The sequence below is a fragment of the Lepidochelys kempii genome, chromosome 1 (genome assembly GCF_965140265.1).
Source record: "Lepidochelys kempii isolate rLepKem1 chromosome 1, rLepKem1.hap2, whole genome shotgun sequence".
NCBI classification, from domain to species: Eukaryota; Metazoa; Chordata; order Testudines; family Cheloniidae; genus Lepidochelys; species Lepidochelys kempii.
This window is the reverse complement of record NC_133256.1, coordinates 34,446,184-34,470,264: the sequence shown is the minus strand read 5'-3', so window position 1 is coordinate 34,470,264 and position 24,081 is coordinate 34,446,184. Positions and strand designations below refer to the sequence as shown.

General features: G+C 38.6%; 1 protein-coding gene across 8 annotated transcripts in view; it reads right to left on the bottom strand.

Annotated features, from left to right (window-relative positions):
* GRIA4 (glutamate ionotropic receptor AMPA type subunit 4) overlaps positions 1 to 24,081 on the bottom strand; it is a 276,316-nt gene that overhangs the window by 57,740 nt on the left and 194,495 nt on the right. For 7 of the 8 annotated variants that reach the window (XM_073338510.1, XM_073338501.1, XM_073338538.1 and 4 more), the window contains 2 exons: positions 12,362 to 12,469; positions 4,483 to 4,689 (listed from right to left, as the gene is read on the bottom strand). In XM_073338510.1, the coding sequence (XP_073194611.1) occupies positions 4,483 to 4,689; positions 12,362 to 12,469 (315 nt within the window). Of the gene's footprint in view, positions 1 to 4,482; positions 4,690 to 10,609; positions 10,969 to 12,361; positions 12,470 to 24,081 lie in introns of those variants that run through there. The other variant, XM_073338563.1, reaches the window with a different exon arrangement.

Here is a 24,081-nt window from a genome sequence, read left to right as displayed (position 1 = left end):
TGCTGAACCAATTTCATAGCAACAATTTGTTTTGAAATATGTTTGAAAATCTCACTTGCTTGCATGGCAGCCATTAGAGCAATACCTGTATTTTGGGTAAACATTACAACAGCATTGTCAACTCTCACAATTTTATTGCAAATCTCCCAATATTGGTGGTTTTATTATAGCCCTAGCTCTTGGAGAGCTGTGATTACATGAGAATGTCAGTTTTCATTAAAGCAAGGAAGTTTCTCAAAAGCCAAAAAGTAAAGAAAAAGAACCCTATATATATATTTATATATACACACATATATACAATCTCAAGATTTTTAAGCTAATCTCATGATTTATTGGGCCTCACTCATGATTTCAGAAAACTGGGGTTGGCAGTATCATTATGTTTTGTCTACTTGGTGAAACAGCCCACGATTACTCTAAATGTTGCTTGTTTTCTCTAAGATGCATTTCTCACACATACAAATCCCCTCTTTGCAGAAGAACAGTTTAATTGCTGAATTTGAACACCATGCCATATCTTCTTTTGTCTGAAGTTTCAGTTACTGTGAGCATGAATGGCTAATGCAGCACTCTCATAATTAGGTTTCAGAGTAGCAGCCATGTTAGTCTGTATTCGCAAAAAGAAAAGGAGTACTTGTGGCACCTTAGAGACTAACCCATTTATTTGACCATAAGCTTTCGTGAGCGACAAGTGAGCTGTAGCTCATGAAAGCTTATGCTCCAATAAATTGGTTAGTCTCATAATTAGATATCTGAAAGATTCAGAGAAACTTCTAGTCTTCTGTATACTGACAATAACTTGCCATATTTAATAACTCTCACTGTAAGTAGTAGACTTGATTATTGGTCTGAAAAAGTATCACCTAAGACTTGATTTCTCCATAGCCAAACAGATACTGGGAGTATATCAGGGCTCCTGGTAAGTCTCTCAAGTTCTGTGATATTAGGTGGAGTGGTGATGAAGCAGGGTTTTTAGATATCAATTAACTGGATTTATTTTTAGCTGCCAGAGTCTGTCCACAAACCTTGGCGGTGTCTGGAGTGATTTTCACAAGTATACTGTTTTGCACATTAGGGCATGCATAAACCCTTATTCTGATGAGGATTGGTGTCTGAGTAATCTAAGGAAGATGTTCTTATAGTTATTTCAGTATGATGTGTTCACCAAAATATTAAACCTCCTACTTTATAGTTCCCCCAGAAAAAGTAAAGAGATACAATTATGGATTTAAGTGATTACTAAAAGGAACACGAGTCTATACAAATAATGACTCAACATTTTTGAACCCCTATTTTACAAAATAATTGGGGACAGAGGAGTTCATAAAATTGAAAAGTTAATAAAATTGAACCTCTCAAAATTACGGTAGGTATGGTGCATACATTTCAGTATGGTGTAGGCATCACTTTTTTCTTATCCTTCAAAGCACTGCAAAGTGCTTTCCAATGCATTGAAGGCATCGGTATGTAAAGGGATGTTGACTTGTTCTTCATCAACACCTCTTTCATATAACTGGCTGTTCATAAAATCCAGTTTCTACTTTATTTTGTGCCTGGTGAAACTGGAGTTTTGCTGAACAGCGACAACATAAACTTGAAAATCCTACATCTATGACAATATTTCAGTCCAGGCTACATTACTATTGAGCATGGATGGGTTATGGATCCTTCAGACTTTAGGTATCATGGCAAGATTAGGTCTGATGCTAAGGACAGTTTTACTTGCTGGAGTGCTATATTTCATCCCTATGAGTACATATAATATTTAGTCATTCCCCTGACCACCACTCATATTGTGCTGTCTTAAAATAAGCACATAAAAATATGAACTCTAGAATCCCATCACTTCTCAGACTTTGACAGAAATGGGTAATGACCTTCTTATTCCTTACACAGTGAAAGAATAACATTCTGTGTCAGGAGAATGAATATTTAATTGGGGTTGACTGCTAGTGCATCTAGAAACACCTGTTGCAAATCGCTAACGGCATTCATCACCACAAGGTGCTTCTGTGAATAAGCTAGTTATCAAGGGTTGTAGAGTATTGTCGAGACTATTACTGTCATTCAGATAGATCAGGAGAGTAGACTGGGATTTCTAGATAGCATTTATGGAGTCCAAGAAACCCCCAACCAAAACAAACCCCTAGAAAAATAAACATTACAACAATGCATGCATAGTTCTCCACTGGGTAGAGGATAAGAGGGAGAACAAATTGTATGTGACAGATGTCAGTCACATCACTTAATACATTACTGGAAGGTGCTCAAGATACTCTAGTGGTTGGGGGTGGAGGATCTCTCCCCACCCCCTCCTATGGAGATCCTAAACAGCTACCTACTTGGGCTGAGCAGTGGGAACAAGAGCTGGCCCTTAATGCTGCCGTATGTTGTTATGAAGATGGGATCCAACATGCTGATACAAACTCTGGAAATAATAGCAGTACATAAAGGCAGAGATAGCAAGCACACTATCCTTTGTTCTTCTAGCACAGCCAGTTGGTGTGCTTTATGGTGGCCTCATTCACACTCCAATAGTCCACTCCTAGAACCAAATTGAGTCTCCATTTTCCCTAAATGATAACAAGGGAAGTGCACAAGAACTACTACACTCAATTGCTAAGTGTCATGAGACTTTTCATCACTTTCCTCCCTGACAGAAAAATAAGTATTTATCACATGTATGGGGTGTCTGGTTCACACAGTTCATTTGCAACCCTGGATATCACACACAGGTTTCATGCTTTTCATTTCTATTGAAGTTAGCATCTAGCTGGCACTAATTCTTGTTTGAGCTTGCGAAATACTCTTGGTATTTTTGGTCAGTACTGCAGCTGGTTGCCTATAATGAGATAGATTATTTAAGGACAAATAGGCTTCAAACTCTGCTAGGAAGTTCTCTGAATTGGTTCTAACTATATGGAGGGCCAACATCTCTCTCATGATTCAGCTATAGTGGGTGCACTTAAAAAGTTTCTACTAGCTCTTCATATATTTTATGAAATATCTCTCAATCTATTTAAAGTTTTCTAACATTTTGGACCAGATCCTCAACTGGTGCATCTCCAATTAAGTCAACGGAACTATGCTGATTAACACCACTTGACAATTTGTTTCTTCATTTGCAACTACTGTAATAAAGATATTCTGCTAAATTCTCATGTTTTACTTTCCTGATAGAATTTTACAGTTGTGTTGCCTTCACGCTGCTAGAGAAGAGGCTCACACTTTAGATGGTGTTCAGGCAGTCTTTCCACATTTTAAAAACAGAGACGGGGATAGGTCCTTGGGAACTGCACAGGTAGGTTCTTCTTTGCACAGGTAATCTCCCTACTCTCATGTGGAAAGAGAGATCAGCAACATCTGTGGCACCATCTCCCACTCTCCTGAAGTGCATGGACAGCCCCAGGGTCCATGCCTGGGGGTTCCAAGAGCTGCTGTCTGTCAGGGAAAATCTGGCAAAACTGCACTATTGGAACCAGGCTCCTGGGGAGCTGGAAAGAGGCACAGGGCTTTGGTATGCGTGGTCCTGGCCTTCATTGTAATTGCATGGATCCTGGGAAATTTGTGGAGTTTAGGGTGAAACTCTGTTCACTCAGTTTTTCTTTTCTTTTCTTTTCTTTTCTTTTCTTTATAGACTGGTTCAGGCCATCTTCACAGCAGTGCATACTAGTGTAAATCTTCTCACTTAGATAATTTCAGGATTATTTTAATTTATCACCAAGATGAAGAGCCACTAGGTGGCTCTCTGAGCCTTCTCTAAGTTTGGTAATAATAGACGCTGCAAGTCTCCTTAGATATTTTCCCATCTTTTTGGAACCACAATCTGTTTCTTTCAATGTTCCTGTTTTATCTGTATTCAGGAATCTTACTTTTTTTTGCTATTCTGAGAAGACTTTCCATGGATCATGACAGAATGTGCAGTCATAGTTCCAGAACTAGTTAGTTTCAGTCTTAAATCCTATCATTGATGCCATCCTTCTGAAAAATGCTGGTTTTATTTTGAGTAATCTAGTTGTGGATCACACTGACAACACATTGCCGTGTGGATTCTCCATCATTTGAAATCTTTAGAACAAGACTTTGTGTCTTTCTGAAAGATATACCCCATTCAATGCTGAGTTATTGGGCTTGAGGCAGGAGTAACATAGTGAAATTCTATTGCCTGGGTTTTGCAGGAGATCAGACTGGATGATCACAATAGTCTAATATTAATTTTTCAATCTGTGAACCTAAGGAAAATGCCCAAACTGTAAAATCTACTAATATTAAGAAGAAACAACTTATCTGAGTAAATAGTAGAACACGTAAAATATCTGTGATTTTAACTTGAAAATAACAAAGCACTATGAATGCTCAAACTGAATTCTGGTTATTTTCTTTTTTTCTTTGCCCCAGATCAAATGAAATGCATATATACTTCGAATATTATGACTAATGTTATGAGAAGTTAAATCCTACTTCAAAAATTAGTATGCTTACCCCATAAACAAGTTCTCCCACCATCCCATTCCAGATTTTTGTCTCTGGATCCCTTGCTCCATATTTTCCATCAGGGACAATGGCAATTTTGTACTTGATACCAATATGTTTTGCAATTTCTGATGCCAGATCTACACAGTATCCTTCATACTTGTCATTCCCTTCAAATGTATCATGATTTTTCTTGAACATAACATATGGGGCTTCCTATAATGAAAGAAGTAGAACTGTAAAGGAGAAGTATACAGCATAGACTCTGAACAGCAACATGTAATCTGCTGATTGAACACTATATGTATTTTATCAAAAGCTCACAGATAGCATTAGCACATGTATACTTCCAAGCACTAACAGAAATCCATTTATATGAATATATTCTATTTACATTATTAACTTGCTTATATATGTTATAAAATCAGCCTTAAAAACCCCTTTTACTATAAACACACACAATTCAAGCATTTATATAAAATTTACCATTTTAAGTGAGAGAGCTCACAACAGAAATTTGCCATATATCATAAGCTAAAAGGCTGACTAACGATTGGAGCTCTACATAATGCAAATGCATGTTGGATAATGTAAGGACATAATCTAACCTTTTTGACTTAACCATGTACATCCTTTCACTTGCTGGAGATTCTCTACGTTTATAGTCAGATGCATAGTCTGGTTGGTTTTTTGCTTTCCATTGTTTAAAATATTTGGCCATGCCTTGGCTACTAGAAGGCAATTTGCATTTTAACAGAAATCACTAATATGGTCATGAGGAAATACCTACTTTCCCCCTTACACAGACAGTGCAGGTTCTACGTGGTTTCTTGGGATGCACCAAAGAATATGCACAGACAAGCGTAATGTTAGAAGAATGCTGTCTTTGCATACTGTATGCAAAAAAAAAATAATGGTAGAGTCATTCTAAAACATAAATGAGCTAGAAAATTGCAAGTAAAATTGTCTCAGAAAAATGGATATTATGTTCTGTATGCAAATTACACTGTAATGATAATGTATGGTATGTGATTGCACAAAATGAAATGTCACAATATTCCCATATTATTGTATTGCCTTTTTTGACACCCTGTGGATTCAGAATTTAGTATTTTTCTTTTTATGAAAATTATAATACATGATATCTTCAATTATTTTATATAATCTTTTTTAATAATCAGTTCAAAGTACATACTTGCCATTAAAGTAACCATTTGCCAAAAGTCTACCTCATAAAAACATCCGAGTCACCACAGTTTTCTCCTCTCCTCAGAATAGAAGATACCTGTGATAACAGTTGGCAAATGTGGATTCTTTAATGGTGATCACTGTAGCCCTCTTCCATACTCACATTTTTTACTGCATGCCTAATTAGAACATAGGCAAAAGTAAAAGTACAATTGTGTACATTAAGTATTCTTCATTGAAATTATCACATGGACATCACGTGTAAGCAGCAGCAATTTTGTAGTGTGATATCCCGACACCAAATGTGACAGGGAAATTGTTTAAGCTAACTGTAATATAAGCACCTGGTATCTGTATATATTTCAGGTTAAATTCTGCCTTTAGACACTGACATACATTGATAGCAACTCAATCCTTGTATATGCATCCAAGAGCAGAATTTGACACAAACTTCTATGTTTTAGAAGAGGAAAAACAAGTGAGTTATGTATCTTTTTAGTGTCATTAGCCTTTTGTTTTTGTAAGTGCACCCCTTCTGTAACTTTGGTTGGTCCCATGGCTGCAGCAGAGTTTGAGAAAGAACACTGAATGTGTAATCTGAAAGGAAAGAGGCACATTGGTCAGCTTTTTCACTTAAGTTCAAGTTGCATGAGGAGAAGGTCCCCCGATTAAGGCCCAATACAACTCAGGGAGGGTGGAGAAAGCAATTCTCTCTTCAACCAGGGGCAGGTCTCTGAGCACATTATGCATGTGTTACCCTTAGCCATGCCTCTGGTCTGCCTCCCTAGTCGTCTCTTCAATGTTACCATGTCTGTGCTGTGCTCCTGGGGTGGAGTCCCCTCTCCATGGCTTTTCTGTGACCCTTTTTGCCTTTGAGGTCTTTTGTAGTTTAGAGTGTTTGCCACTAAGGATAGCAAAAAAGGCCCTAAGCATAGAAAAGTGTCCATGATGACTTTGGACGCTGACTTGCAAAGTCATATCCTGACTGGGCAGGTGATGTTCTATGCATCTTTAAATCCCCCCCGGAAACTGGAGGATGACAACAACAGATCACACGTGAACTTCTGGAGGGCTGGAGTTTATGAAGCCACTGCTAGGACTCATGCAGTAGTGCAATGCGTTACTTTAGTTGTACTGTGCATGACATAATACATTCTGGATACTGAAGGAAAACCACCGCACAGTGTCACTTGCTATTCAGGTCAATTTCTAAAAGGGGTAGTCAGCACTCCCTCCCATCAGTGCTGTCTTTTGCAGGCCAGGAATGGGGGGGATGGATGGCAACGCCCTTGGCCTGACCCAGACATACCTTCCTTAGGGTGGTAAGTGCTGCCAATTATGCTAGCCTGCACCCATTCCTGGCATTCCCATCCACTGTTAAGTCAATCACATCCCTTTTGTGTGCAGACAGAGGAGAAGAGGGGTGGGAGGAAGGAGCTCCTTACACCCCCAATCTCCTTACACAGGGCTCAGTTCAGCAAGGTACGTAAGCACATGACTAAGACGAGTGGCCTCATTGACTCCGCGGGACTATCCACACGCTTAAAGTTAGGAATGCGTTTAGGTACCTTCCTGTTCATCTGTGCAGTGCCAACTGTAATTTGGGCCTCTCCACACACCCATTCTGTAAACAAAACTGACAAAAAAAAAAAAGGAAACCAAGGGCAAAGGTGAACCACCGCTTTGCAGTGGCTTTAGTTAAACAGTCCTAGCATTAGCTAAAAATGTGGCTAGGCCTGGTCAGATTTCCCTCCTTCACGTAACCTCCTTATAACCTTCAACTGCACTGACCTGGCACCTTTTCATTTTTTACTCTCTTTTAAAAAAGCTGAGTCAGAGACTGGTTAAACTGCTGGATTCAGCTTTTCTTGAACAAAACACAACATGTAACGTTAAATACACACTGGGCACAAACTGCTTCAGGCAGGTGCCGAGTGTGGAGGAAGCCCGGAGGACGCCACTTCAACATCCCCTCCCCACTCAGCACTCAGCCACTGACTCTCCATGTGTTCCTCCCTGCGGGCTGGACTGCTTTGAAGGTGTAAACTTGAAAGAGTAAAATAAATTGGAAACTCTATTTACTCCTGATCTTCCTTTTAAAAAGGTGAACTCAATCTTCACATCCGTTCATGCTCCTGTGAAGAACTGCTGAAGAAAGGTGTTGTTGGGGGATCAGGAGGGACATGATGGGATCTCAGTGAAGGCAGTACCATCCAGTGGATAGAGCACTGGACTGGAACTCAAGAAACCTGGTCAGGAAATCTTGGTCAAGTCACTTCACTTCTTTGTGCTTTTCTTTCCCCTCCCACCCTCTGTCAGTTTTACCTATTTAGACTGTACTTTTTGAGGCAGAGCCTGGCTCTTACTATGTGTTTGTACAGTGCCTAGAACAATGCAACCCTGATCTTAGTTGGAAAGAACAATAGAGTGAAACCCACAAATGTGAAATAATACAATTAAAGTAGCAGGAACACTACCACCTTTCTCTTGCTAGGTTGTCCTCTCCTTTCTACTACTTTATGTAGGATATATAAAAAATGAAAAAAAATATTTTAAAAATGTGTCTACCATATGAGCTATATTATAGTTAGAGATATGCTCAAACTACAAACTTAATGTTTAGGGATACTTGGATCAGGCATTCAGTCTGATGCATTATTATGATAAGGTCCATTTTCACATTCAGATCAGAAAGTGGGCTTGAATTTCCACTTAAAAGTTTGGGGGTGTTTGGATCCAGTGTTTTGTTGCAGCCTCTAATTATAATAGCATTAGGACACGAAAGGGCAAGTTTTACTGGATCATTAACCTACACATTGTATAGATGACATTGCAAGCTCACACACTGTAATGATGACACATATTAATAATCGATAAACCACACCTAGTAATATCTTAATGCTAAATTCTATTTATCCATTGAGATAGATCGATTATTCTATAGAATCTCTTGCAGAAGACAGTCACAATTACAGTTTAGGACTATAAACTCTAACCTACTAATGAAAACACAGATGTGAATTATTAAGTGCAAAACATGCTATTGTTGAAAGGGACTTAATATTGTAATGTTTGAGCTGTTTAATGATAATCTGTAGGAAAGTAAATTACATACAAAGTCCACATTGAAATGATCAATGATTAGCACTGAACATAGGTAGCTAAAATGACAAGCTTTACTTCTATATTCACAGTTCTATAACAATACTTAACATTTTGAAGTACAAGTGGGTGACTGAAACAAGTACCTTTACAGATAGAAACATATCATTCCATTACATTCCTGAAGATTCACGTGTACAGTAAAATGCCCACAATTAAAAATCAACTTTGTAATGGAAGTCAGAAAAAAACCACTAACCTTGACACTGTTTGGTTAAGGTTGGCCTATATTAATGAAGTCCCTTTTGTACTTTCTAAAACACTGCAAAAATAAATTATAATGTGGAAGAAAATATTTTTGTGCAAGGAAATGGCTCAGTTCTGCATTATTAATGGCTCAGTTCTGATAAAACTTCTGTTGAAGTGGGTGGGGATTCTAAAATGTACGATCAGTTTGTGGATGGTACATAATGCGGGATTTCTTCAGAACTACTTGACCAAGAAATGACATTAAGGGGCTTTGGTTTTGTTTTATTTAACCCCAGTGTTTCTTGGGTTCTAGGTTTTAATTTAGCCTTCTGATACCTATTATGTTGATATTATATTGAAGTCCTGTGCTGGAAAAAATGCTTAAAGCTTCACTGTACCATGCAATTCTTTAGCTTTAAACAATTAGTTTTTTGTCACTCCTACGGTTTTTGCAACCTTTTATATTAAAACTAAATATTAGTTAAATGAGAATGTTCACTAGAATAGAGGTCTCCGTTTTTCACTCTAGCAATCTCCCAGGAGTATTTTTCTGTATGATAAATCAAAAATGTAAAATAAAATCTAAGCATATTTACTGCACTACAGGTGACCATAGTATTTTGCCAAAGTCGAAAGTATCAAACTTGTTTGTTTGGGTATGGAGCTAGTTCCTTTTATTACGTATCTTATATTTAATAATCAAATGTAAAATTACAGCAAATTAAGCATACATACAAAATGATAAGATAGTAAAGCTAAATAATCAGTGCTATATTACTTCACACAAAAATTAAAGCATGCCATGCTGACAACTCTTAAATCTTTTACTATGCCTAGATATTTGTCTTCCACAGACTGAAAAGCTTGACAGCATTGATCATAGAAGCTTTTCAGTTTAATACTGGAAGGAATGTATGCAGCCAAAATGATATTTTTCATGTACATTGAATCAGCTTTCCTTCAATATGAAGAGGGCAGTGAAGAGGTTACAAGTCCCTGTCCGGCATTTGCGACATGAGTAAAGTACAGGGAAGAGCAAAATGACAAGATTCTGAAATGTACTGTAGTTTAATATGTTGCTTTTTTGTGATTAAGAGCTTGTAGATTCTATATCTGTTGCCTTTGCAGATGACTATTAAGAACTGGGGGTCAAATTCTGCTTTCAGAGCCAACTATGCGGCTCCTACTGAAGTCAATGGGAGATACACATGACTAACCAAAGACAGAATTTTCCCATATATTTTTATTCTAACCAAATTATGATATATTTCTTTTGCATCTGGATATCAAAGCATTGAGTGGGTCACTTTAGGTCGATAGCTATATTTTCGGATAATTGTATTTATTCCAAAATGACATGCTGCATGAAAAACTGGGCATGCTTTGTAAAATTCATTCAGCTTCTTGGTTTGAAAAATGATACCACCAGTCCTTTTTACACATGGACTGGAAAACTTCTGCTAAAGATAACATTTATTATTCATATATGCAAACAGGACAGGTAAAGTCATACATCGAAAAAGCTCCCTCCTTCCCTCCCTCCCATTGTATAAGTTTCGCAAACAGGCATCCTTTTTATGTTTTGTTTACGTAAGCTTGGAGCTATTTACAGAAATTACACTGTTCATTTATGGGAGCCTCAATTAAAGATATCAGGATTGATATGAGAGGAAAATTTTCAATTCAGAACTTGTTATTCACATCATTTTCTTCTCAGCTTGGAAAAGTTGAAGGTTAACGTCATCTGTTCTAGACATTTCAGAATAGTCACAGAGCTTTTCTTGGCGGTTCAGTGCCTGGCCATCCAGTCAGAGGAACAGTAATCCATATGGGAAAATTAGCTCAATGTTACTACACTGCAGGTTAATACTTGAGCCTTAGTTAGGAATGTTCGCAGCATCGTGGGACTCTTTTCTTCCTTGATCAATTTCTTAAAATAGGATTCTTCATCAGAGGCTGAAAAGAGGAGGACTGTACTGAAGTATAATTTTTCTATTACCATGTCTTTTTTAGGAAAAAGATACATATATTTTTAAAAGTCCCATGCAAAAAATTACACAATTAGGTTAGGAGTTACACACTGAATTGCTGTATAGTACGTTGGTCGGTTTGCATCCCAGAATGATAACCTTCAATAGGAGATTTGTCAGGATCTAGTTAATGCATAAACCCTCATATATAATACAAACAATATGGTAGCTAACTGCATTCTTAGAATCAGAACATTTCCCAGCAACACTTACTTTTTCCCTTGGTTTATTTTCAACTCAACATCAATTTAGATAATTCTCCTTCAGAACACTGACATTACATAAAGAATATTTCTTCTCGTTTGAGACATACCTTATCCTGAATGGTTAAAAAAAAGTCTTGTCTAATGAGATAGGTGAAAAGGGCAGTGAACAGAGGTGTGAAATTTTTTAAATAATCAGGTAAAGGTCACCCTTTGCCAGTCTGCTTTGACAAGCATCAGCTATAAAGGGCACATCTGACTTCAGAGGGAAAAATACGTTAGATATTCTGTTTAAAAGCTGTGTCTGTACGACTTCCTTTGAAAAAGTAATTTTGAAATCTATATATTTATTTCTTTTACAATGTGGATTAATGTAGTAATCACATCTTCCTCTCTTCTGAGGAATTCTTTAAAATGAATGACTATGCACCATTGAAAAATATTCAGCTAAAAATTAACTCTTTCTTTTCCATTGAAACATTGAACTTAAACAATATCAGGTCTCAATTTTTAAGAAATGGCTTGTGTGAGACATGCCAATTCAATGTCCAGGTTTACTGTACTGTTTATACAGAAAAGCAAATAACCCATTATTACATGGGCTAACTATCTGGATACAGTTTAGAAGTTTACACACTACTAAAGGCAGATCCTGTGTTCCTTGTGCCTGGCTCTCAGGATCAAGCTCTTAAAATCTAATAGATACAGCTGTTTTTAAGCATAGCATAGTAACCAAATGACACCTGGTAGTACAGAAGCCTGATTTTATTCTCTTTTCTCATTTCTTCCAGTTAGCATTTTTTTTTATTTCAACATCTTGAAAGCCACAATTTATCAATCAGAGGTTGATAGAATTCATTTACATTTCTGAGAATGTCAGTGAACAATGGGAAAAACTGAATAAAAATGTAAAGCGAATGAATTTACCCTAATTTGATTTGAGAAAACAGAGTTCAAATGTACACCAGAAATAGTCTGTACAGAGATGAGAATCAAGAAATTTAAAATATGCAGCGTTTACCTTCCCACTAACACCCGGATTTTACAGACGAAATGAGACTATAACCAGAAAGTAGTCTGGATCATATACCAGAAAAACCACACTAAAACACTTACCAAAATTGTAGTTACAACCACTGTTCTGTTCTCAATGGCCGACTCATTTCCAAGGGAAGGTTCATGCTGAATCAAAACTAATTTATCCATGTCGTTCCAGTAGCCAACCTACAACACAAAATATAATTTTTTATCGTAACTTAAAACAATAAACATAAGATGTTAGACAAAGAATAGTATTATTGTGGTTTAGCTGCTGTTCCATATTGGTACAATTTAAACAAAGAATGAACCTGTCACAGCTATTTATTGAGCACAGCAATAGCTGGATTCCATGATTTAGTTGGGGATTGGTCCTGCTTTGGGCAGGGGGTTGGACTAGATGACCTCCTGAGGTCTCTTCCAACCCTGATCTTCTATGATTCTATGGCTTGGGCCGGGGTGGGGGGAGAGAGAGAGAGAGAGGGAATCACCCCTAGGTAAAGGGGCACAACAGGGCATTTGCACAACTTAAGTCCCATGCAGTTTGAAGGTTAAGTGGGACATAAGCAGCAGACGAGGCTTGTGCTAGCTCTCTGCATGGGGTGAAGGTCAATCATTATTTCACAGGGCCATCTGTGTCTTAGATATGCAGGGTTACAGAGAAAAAGGCTGCTCCAGTGGTCTGGGGCACTGGCCTGGGACTTAGGAAATCTGGATTCTGTTTCCTGCTCCATCACAGGACAGTGGGCAAGTCACAGAGCCTCTCTGTACTTTAGTTCCTCATCTGTGAAATGAGGATCACGGCAGTTCCCTACCTCACAGGGTGCTGTGAAGCTATGAGGATTTATTCCAGCTGAGTATTTGCCCCTAAGTTTTTAAATGAGATGAACTAGTTCTCAGGAGAAAAAAAACCCCCTTAAAAACAGTGAAATACTAATCAATTTAGTCTTTCATAATCCCTTGAAGAGTCGACAGACATATATGTGTGGGTGAAGTGGCAACAGATTAAAGGAAGAGGTCAAATCTGTGAATAATAGATGCCTAAAGTTATGCTGCTAAGTCCATGTTTGACATCTAAATAAATGGCCTGATTTTCAAAAGTGCTGAGCATTCAGTTCCTCTTGGCTTATAGCAGAGCTGTTGAGTGGGTAAAAATCAAGCCACTCATTTAGGCACCTAAATATGGATTTAGTATCATAACTTTAGGCACATATCTATTTTTGAAAATCCTGGCCAAACTGAATGTCCATCTCCCACACCCTGTGACCTCACCATGTCCACTGTCACTGTGTACAAATGACACTACTATCATATCTGAGGTGACCTTTAGGTAGGACAGTTAATATACTAGAGAGAAGTCTCCTGGTGGTTTCATTTCCAGAGGGGAGACCTGCAAGTTGGGTATCAATAAAGTGGCCTTTCCCTCTCTTCAGTAATTATTCAAATAGCTGCACTGATCTTGAAAGGACCCATCAGAGGCCTGCAGGCCAGGAGTCATTTGGCAGTACCCACTATTGTGAGATGCCTAAAGATTGGCCAGCAGCCACTTTCCCCTCCCTCTTTGGTGAACTCAGAGTTCACAAGACCAAGATCTGGGAGAAGGAAGCCCCTGTAACTCCTATAAAAAGGGAGAAGGGAATTAGGTTACCCTTTGTTTTCTACTGCCCAACTTGTGCAAAGCGTGCTCAGGACACAGGACTGGGTATTAGTCAGTAACAAATTGTGAAGAGCCAGAGTCAGTGTAGAGATGGAATGGCTTTCACTTTGTTAACAGAACCACAAATCAGCACAGTGATACAAATGACTTGGAGAACCATTACTCTGCTGTTGAGGCCCAAGACCCCAGTACTAGAACATGTCATAATATCAGTGACATGACCAAAAATGTCTTCAACCCGTACTATCATTCCCATGCAAATATTGGGTTGTTACCACACAGAAAGTCAACTCCATATAACATGGAGAGGTGAAGTGTCTTGCTCAAGACCATACAGTAAATCAGTGCCAGAGCCAGGACTGGAACTCAGCTGTTTCTGGCTCCCATGACTATGCTCATTAACAATCCTGTGTGTATTAAAAAAATGTGATTTTTACGTTTGCTGTTTTCTTTTGGAGGTTGAAATTAATTTACTGAGACAAAAGTTGTATCAACAGTGAATGGTCATTGCACCACAGCAATGAAACTTCTCAGATTCACAATTTAACATGTGCAAATACATATAGTAATTTAATGTAAGTGAAAGAGATTCTATTTTCCCCATTTATTAAACGAACTGATAAACAAATAATATTTTGCAATGCAAGTCCTTCACTACATGTAAGAAGCATCTTCCCCTCTCCTCCTCCTACTGGTAAAAAATGCAGGTGTCTTGATTTAGGTGTCCACAGCTGACAAGAAATTCCGAGCATTGCTGATTTAGTGCAAAAGGCAGTTTTCTTTTATTAACAGGCTGCATTGCTAGAAAATATACTTTTTCATCCAGACAGCCATGGATTCACATATACAATTGATCGCTTAAAATGTCAAGTTCCTGTCAAAATTTGGGACCAACTGAAGGCAGAACATGGATACTGAAACCTGGCTGTTTTGGAAGCTCATTATAATGAAGAATGATTGTTTTGCACTGTGTGGTTCCTCACTGCTGAGAAGTTCAGGAGTGAAGCAAAAGTTTGAATGATGTGCTGTGTTGTAAAGTAAGCATCACATCAAAACACTGACAAAGAGAAAGTAGGTTTCAGAGGAGTGGCAGGCGGTTTTTCTAAGTACATGTGTACTGTGTGTATGAGTGTCTCTCCCTTTTTCTCTCTCAAATACAGAATCCGCACTAAGATAACCCTTGTTTAGGATTACTGAATAAAGACCAAATGCATAAAAAATATTTACCAAGACAGCCATGAGATGGCACAAGGGTAATATGTTCAACTATTATAAATGAAAAAAATAAATATAGGGCCAAATTCAGCCCTATATGGTGTAAACAAGTGCAACTCTCTTTACATTACAACAGTTGCGCCCACATACATCAGTGCTGAATTTGGCTGCTCAAAGTTAGGCTTCTAAATCTATTTATGCAGCTAGATCAGTGGCTTGATTTTCAAAAGTGCTGAGCACCCAGTAGCAGCCACTGAAGTCACCCAGCAATAACACTGGGGAACAGTTGGCACTTTTGAAAATCAGATGACCAGTTTTGCTGCCTGAATTTGGATTTCGCATAGAACCCACATTTAATTTTATGCATCCATTTTTGAAAGTATTGTCTTTACTGTTTCAGAGATGACGAATACAACAGATAACATGGACGATCTATTTTTACCCAATCTGCATTCACTATATAGAAACACATGACTCTGAGATGTGTGATGCTCTCTCTGTTTGTGGATATTAGAACTGCAGGCAACAAAAAAAAACATTTTTCTAAAACTCTGATGCATGAGTTACTATGACTGGAAAGGAAAGTGCTGAAATGATTTTGTCAGATGACTCATCAGTGATGTTACACAGGGCATGGAAAGCAGACATTTAGTTCAATTAGGTATCTTTATTTCTGATGTATTATATAGGATTTGTCATACTGGATCAGAGCACTAATCCAACAAGTCAGGTATTGTTCCTCTGGAAGTTACAAATACCAGACCCTCACAGGAAGCTGATGACACTCCTTCCCTAAATCCTGCATCCATTCATAATGCATCTTGCCAATTGCAAGTATCTAGCTAATTTTCATGAGGGAGAATTCCTTTCTGACCTTTGTGCCTACACCTTATATATAAAATTTGCATGAAAGCATGACATTTGATTACTGTATGCAATAGGAATAAAGCATCCTGCTGCATGTTAGAGGCCACATAAGTACCCAAAATATGTGAAAATATAAGTGGAAATAAAAGCGTGCAATAGACAAGGTACAGTGCTTGCAGGCTTAGGGTATCCAAATCTGTCGGAGCCATCAGGGTTATGTCTTGGGAAAGAATAGAATGGCACAGACGGCATTGTAAATTATGCTTATCTGCAGCTGATGGCAAGGTGGTATAATGGGGTAGAACCTTAGCTGGTGTAAATTAGTGCAGTTCTGTTTAAATCAATGAGTTACGCTGATTTACATCAGTGGAGGATCTGGCCCAGTGCCAAATATTCTCCTTGAGTGCCAGGTATTGAGTTCCTTAGATTGTGGACTAGGTCTTTGGTGTCTATCTCAAATCTGATTGTCAGACCTCCATCTCTGTCTAATGAATAATGGCTGATTGTTGTCTGTAAGATCTGGGGTCAATAGAGGTGTTTACCTCCCACTGTCAACTAAAGGCTTTGTTGCCCTATGCCACATGGACCAAACAGAAATGATGGTTACTTATCTGTAACCTAGGTTCTTTGAGATGGACTTTGCATAGTCACTCTCATGGGATGCTCTGACCTGTGCAGCCTGAATGGTAGAATTCTAGCTAGTGGTAGCCGTTGGAGGGCTCATGCATGTCTCTTGACCCTCTCTTCAATTAATGTAAGTGTTCCAGGTAGAGGGCAAAAAGGTCTTGGTGCTTCAGCCACTTAAGTTTCTTCCCCTATGACTCCAAGTCCTTTGGTAAGTAGGACTCCAAGGGAAAGGCTGCTGGGGAATGCAAATATGCAGAGTTCATCTCGAAGAACCTTGGTTATAGGTATGAAACCTTCATTTCTCCTTTGAGTGTCCTCTGCATACTCCCATCCATGGGATAAACTAACAAGCAGCACTCCAAGTCAGGATGGTGGGACCATGGAGTCCGAATTAAATCAGGACTGAAGGACTGCCTTGCCAAATTTTGCATCAGATCTGGACTCTAAAACTAAGGAAGAGTGTGTAATTAAAGTATAAACAGCACTGCAAGTTGCTGCTCTACATATCTCTACCAGAGAAAAGTGTCTAGAGAAAGCCATAGAGGCTGCCTTCGACCTAGCAGAATGAGTTTTAATTCCCTGAGAAATGGACAACCCTCACAATTTATACTCTTCCTCAATATAGACTCGAACCCTCTAGAAAGCAGAAATTTGTACAGAAATAGCATTTCTCTTGCACTTCTTTTCACGAGCAGTAAACAATTTTGGGGACCGTCTAAATTGTTTAGTCTGTTCTAAATAAAATGCCAACATTCTTTTAACATCTAGAGTACATAATTTAGCTTCCCCATCCTGAGTATGAGGTTTGAGGAAGAAAATCAGTAAAATTATAGACTGATTTAAGTGAAAACAGAGACCATTTTCCGTAAAAACCTAGGATGTATATGAAGAACCACTTTATCTTTATGGAAACAGCGAACAGTGGATGAGCCATTAACGCATTCATTTATATGTCTTACCAAAGTGATTGCTATAAAAATACTGTTTTTATAGACAAATGAAATAAAAAATAATTCCCCAAAGGTTCTACAGGAGGACTCATCAATTGTGACAGTACTAAATTCAGATCCCAAGATGGTACAGGGTATCTTATTGGATGGTATAAATTATTAAGACCTTATAAGTAGCTCAACTACATCATTAATAAAAATTGATTTTACATCCACAAGTTCATATGTTGATATGATTGAGAGAAGAACATTTACTGAAAATAGTGAAAGAACTGTTTTCTTAAGATACAATAAGTGCTCTAATATATAATTAATTGGTGCTGTATGTGGATCTATATCATAGATAGTAGACCAAAATAAAACATTTTTCTATTTATGACTATAACATTTCTGCATGGACTCTCTTCTGGAGTGTAACTATACATTCTACACTTCTAATGAACAACTTTTCTATTGGTATCCTAGAGCTTGTCTTCGCTATGGCGCGAGGTTGATGTAAGTTACACTGCCTCAGTTATGTAAAGTACATAACTGAAGGCGACATAACCTACGTCACCTTACTGTCCCACGTTATATCGATTCCTGGTGACGTAGCTTCCGCCTCTCACTGAGGTGGATTACAGAAGTCGATGGGAGAGCGCTCTCCCATTGACTTAGCATGTCTTAACCAGACTTGCTAAATTGATGCCACTGCATCAATTGCAGCAGCGCCGATTTGGCCCGTAGTGATGACAAACCCCTAGAGTCCTATTTCCCATACTGTTAAATGAAGATCCTGAAGATTCAGATGATAAACCATCCCAGGTTATTGAAACAACAAGTCTGATAGCAGTGGCAGAGGCTCCATTACAAGTTCTTGACAGGTGCATTAAGTGCAGACGCCATTGCTGTCTGGGCCATGCTGCTCCTGTTAAAATCATCCTGGCCTTGTGTTTATCCCTCTCTGAATGAGGGGATGGGGGTAAATGCATCTGATATTGACTCACTGTCTCTACTTGATCTCAAACAAAAACTTTGACACTTGCTGTTGCTGCTGGATGCAAAAAGATCTATTAGCAGATTCCCCCATGAACTGAAGAGATGTGTTACCCTTTGTCCTTCAAGGACCATTCATGCATCTAATATGTTGAGCTGCTCAGATGATCTGCAAGAGTTTTTTGTCCCTCCACTATATGTATTGTTATTTGATCAGTGTTGTGTTCTATACACCATTTCCAAAGGCTCTCTGCCTCCATGCGTAGTTGCTGGGAATAAGTGCCCCCTTGTTTGTGCAGATAATATAGCGCCCTCATATTGCCTGTTATCTTCTGAACAAATATGTTGTACCTGAAGTAGAAACTACTTTAGAGCTAACCTGATTGTCCTCAGCTCTAATAATAGTGATAGGTAGGACCTTCTGGTCTTTTCTTTCGTTGATAAGTGAGCTGTGATTAACAATTTGTTGTCCAGATGCCAGTATAGATGTCCCCATCCCAGTGTAAATACATCGGAGATGAGTATTACTGAAGGCAGAGGGGAACTGAAAGGTGTGCCCTTCATTACATTTTGAGTGTTTATCCACCACACAAGTGATGCTAACACCTGCTGTGGAATGATCACTTTGTGATGCATGTTGCCTAAACCTGATTTGTAATTTATCGCTAAACAGTGTTGAAGATCTCTCATCTAAAGATGAGCACATGGTGTAACTGCACAGGTTGACACCAAAAGACCCAACAACCAGAGAAAAAGAGAATTGATGGACATTGTAACTTGAGAGGGAGAGATTTTTATTTTTTATAATTCTCCCCTCTAGGAGAAAAGCTGTTGCCACAGTTGAATCTAGAATGGCTCCCATAAATAGACTTTGCTGAGTTGGGAAGAATTTGCTGAGTTGGGATTAGAATGAACTTTATTTGTAATCTGAGACGGCAAAAAAGGGAACATATTGTTTTACATGCAGTAGGATGATGTTTTTATTGACCAGTCATCTCGGTACAGGTACACAAACATCCCATTCCTTCTTAGGTGTGCTGACACTACAGACAGGCATTTTACAAACACCCTGGCTGCTGTAGATAACCTGAAGGGAGAACTTGGTACTGAAAATGGTCATCTCCTACCATGAAACACAGATATTTCCAGTGCCATGGTATTTTTGAAATATTCATCTTTCAAATCTAAGCTGAAAACCAACCCTGAAGGGAAAGAAAAGGGTATATAGAAGCTTGAGATAACATGTGGAAACAAAATTTCTGTATATACATGTTTAATATTCTTAAATCCAAAAGAGAGTGAAGGCCCCCATGTTTTTTTGAGATGAGAAAATAATGAGAATAAAACCCCTCTCTATCTGATTTTGTGGTATGATCACTGTTGTCTGTGCTGCTAATAGAGAATGAAACTCTTTTTCTAACTATTCACGGTGAACTCAATACTTGCCCTGGAAGGAAATGGGAAGGCTGTAGGATGGAAGTGTTTTTTAACCGAATCATGTAATTGCATGCAACAACTTTTAGGATCCACCTATCTGATGTTATCAACCCCAATTGTTGATAAAAATGAGACAAATGGTTCCCAAACTGTGGATAAACAAAGTCCAATTGGACTGATTTCAAATGAAGTCAAAGCCCTGTGTCCTCATGTCAAATCTTGCAGGGATTGCCAAAGATGATGAAGTGGAAGTCTTCTCTCTATTATTTCAAAGTTTAAGTGGCCTCTATCTTTGTGGTTGCTGACAGTGGGGCGGGGGTGTGGAGGAGAGGGATGCCACTGGGGCTGATAATGATAGGTCTTCTTTTGATAATTGTAAGGAAGCAATAACAAAGAAGAAGGTAGGTAATATCTGTGGTATCTATATTGAGGAGTTGAATATGGTCTCTTTGCTGTGTTAAAGAAACCTAAAAATCTGGCTGTGGACCTCACATTTTTCATTTTCTCCAGTATCTCATCAGTCTGTATACTAAACAGACCTTCTTCAAAAGGAAGATCGTCAATCCTCATCTTTGTCTCATGAGGAAGTCCCACTGATCTTAATCATGAACATCTTCTTAATGTGATAGTTGAAGCTACTGCCCTCACTGAAGAGTCAAAATCCACACTTAAAATTGTTCAGCAACATTTCATCCCTCAGTCAAAATAGCACTTGCTAATCTTTTGTTTCAGAGTAACAGCCGTGTTAGTCTGTATTCGCAAAAAGAAAAGGAGTACTTAATCTTTTGTGTTCCTCCAGTAGGGAATTGAGGAACAAAGACATTTTTCACCAGAGATGATATTGCTACTTAGCCATGAAAGCTTCATAATTAGATATACACATGGCTAGTGTAGCTGAAGAAAATATATTTCTTCCAAAACATCCAGTCTCTTCCACTCCTTATAAGACAGAAAAGAATGGATAGGAGCATCTTTCGATCTTTAAATCAAATTAGGAGATGGATGGGTATGAAACATAGCCAGGCCTTCCTGTGTAAATTACTATAATTTAGCTGCATTTTTTGATAAAGGCTGAGCAGATGAGGGAGTATTCCAAATTGATTTTGTTGAAGTCAACCACAGTTTAAAGGAAGTGTAATTTGTCGTCTAGCAGCAGCCCCCAAAATGTCAAACTCAGGATGGGCCAATTCTTCAAGCAAAACTGAGAGAATATCAAATGTCTTTGTCATGCATGTTACTAGCTCATGAAAAGCCACAGCATGCTCTGACTGATGATAATGATGAAATATTCTCCACATTTTCATCTGGAGAAGACATATCTTTGGAATCTGGTTCAGACTCCCTCAGCTCCAGTAATTCCCTCTTCTCAGACTATGGGTCCCTTACTTCCACAGGTAATTTATCCAGCATTGGGTGTGTTGTCAAATATGTATCCTTCAGATCCAACAACTGAATGTTCTCCTGGTATTGAATTGGTGAAGGTCTATTTCCATATATTGGATCTTCTTGATTAGGAGATGGAGGTGGCCAGTGGACTAAGGTGGTACTTGCCAGTCAGGTCAAAAACCCATTGATGGGTCTGGCTGACAATACCTTTGTGCGTACAGATCTGGTGGATATATATGAATCTGTATATAATAGTCTTTCTCCAGATCCAGTCTCCGATGTGTATCTCTTTTCTGACCTCAATCCCTTTGTGGTTTGGGTGGTGGCAAGTAAATCTTCTCTCAAGATCCAGAAGACAACCTAGATGGTGGGAGTATTGGGGAAATCCTGATTTCTTTCAGCCTTCTGATGAGTCTTGGAGAAGCAGTTAGTTGGATTGGTTGTAACACAACATCTGATACCTGCTCAGAAGTAATACCTGGCCAGTTACTAACAGAATTGGTGATGGAGTTGAACAATGAACCATTGTCTGCACAATTATTTGCTGTGGTACTGTGCTGGCACCGAGTACTCAGTACATCATCCTCCGTTCCTTAGCCCTCCTTTTCAGAACCAGTTCATCTGGATCCAACGTGATCGAATTTGAAGAAGAACATCTCCTGATTCTACCTCAAGATCCCGCATCCAAGCAATGTTCTTCAAAAAGTTTGTCTAGATGAATCTTTTCCTCACAGATTGCTCTTTGCAAAGAGGCAAAGAGGATTGCATATTCATACTTTGCATTGACGGGGAGTCCTCCTGAATCAAAATGGCTCTAAAAACAGAGGCTGACACCATCATGGATTTCTTTTTCTTCAGATCCTTACATTTCTTGGATCCTGTAGTACCAGGTGCCAAGGAGGCTCTGTCCCTTTAGATTGAATTGCTCAGAGCGAAGCAGGTCTCTGTGTGCTTTCCATTCCAGATGTTTTCACTGACAGCACCTCTTGTAGTAAAATCGCTTGAAGTTTTGTCTTTCCTTCTTTGCTTTTGTAGTAAAAGTTGAGCAAACACATTTTGAAGGAGACTGCCCCTCTTCTAAATGTGCCAGACATCTGTCATGTGTGTCTGACACCAGGAACACCACCGGACATGAGACATCTCTTAAATCCAGGCTTTTTAGCCTCCAGTTCAGACATCCTGACTGCTATGGACAACTACTAACTTGATATCTAAACTAACTAGCCAACATAGATCTGGAAGTATCTGATAGCAAGTTTCTAACTGTTCAGCTGGTGCCGTGGGATGTTTAATGTTCACTGAAGGGAAGAGCAAGGGAGGCTTATGAGTGCTCCAATGGTTACTATCAACTAGAATTCTACCATACAGGCTGCACCAGTCAGACCATCCACAAGTAGAATATGCAGAGAACACTTGAAAGATAATAGAAAATTAATGAAGTAAACTTCAAACTTCAGCCCTGAGTTCCTGTGTGCTGCAGCCACATGCACTTACTGCCTGTTGTCCACAATGCAGGGACAACCACAAACAGAGGCAGTTAGACCAGGAGTGGCAGCCAGATTAGACATATTCATTGTCAGGTGACAGAGGGATTCATGAAAGGACCAGAACAGGTCCACCTTCCCCATATCAGAGTTCAGTCATTTGTCATGCTTGCAAACTACAACTGCACACATTGATTTGGGTCATAGCTATTACTTGGATACCTTTTCAGATAATTTGTCTTGACTAAAGCTTGGGCTCTGGGTCTGTTGTTTAGCACTCTTCCCCCTCCTCGCTATGATGTTGAACTGTTTGTCTTTTGGGGATGACAATTCATCAGGGAATCATTTGCTGAGCACGTCTGTTCTGAAAACTCCTGTGTATCTAACAGTGGAGGACTCTTGACTTAATTTATTCCTGATTTGTCTCAGTATTAATTCAAGAGCTGCTACTCTCCTATACACCTTTGGCTCATATTTCTGCCCCCTTTCAAACTCTGCTATATTCATGAAACATATGCAAACTTCTACAAGAAAGCAAAAGGAATTACAAAGAATAAAGGCTCATATTTTCAAGGGTGCACTCTCTTTTATGCGAATAACACAATTTGAAGATTTGTATGCACATACCTACAAGCATTTGCCTGAGTTGTCCACATGCAAACTGGACATGCACAAAAGTGTACTTGTCTATGGTGACCATTTAAAATGTTTATACAAAATAATGATGGAAATAAGGTCAGTTGTATTTAAAGCAAATGTAATTAGCTGGTGCAATTAATTTTCCTTTCATAAAATGTTTTTTTTCTTCCTTTCCTCCTGACCCTCAAAAAACCCATATTAATTACGATTTCTGATTTCTAGTTTATGTTCATCCATAAGATAAAAACATAACTGCATGAAGTGTTGATAATTTACTGCAAATAAGGTGCAGTGGGCATGTACTACTCAGACTAATGACCCTTCTTCACTTCCCAGGCACCCGAACAAAACCCCATCAAGCTGTTTTTCATTAGACTATGCCTGATTGAACAACTTCACATACACACACACTTGTTTTTGTTCATTTTCCTCTTACATTGTTGCACAGAATAAAGGTATCTACTGTAAAATTTACTTTACACTCTCAAAAGACCCCACAAACCTCAATACCACATAAGCTGTAACTTACTGTGTTTATTTAAAAAAGATTGTAAAAATAAT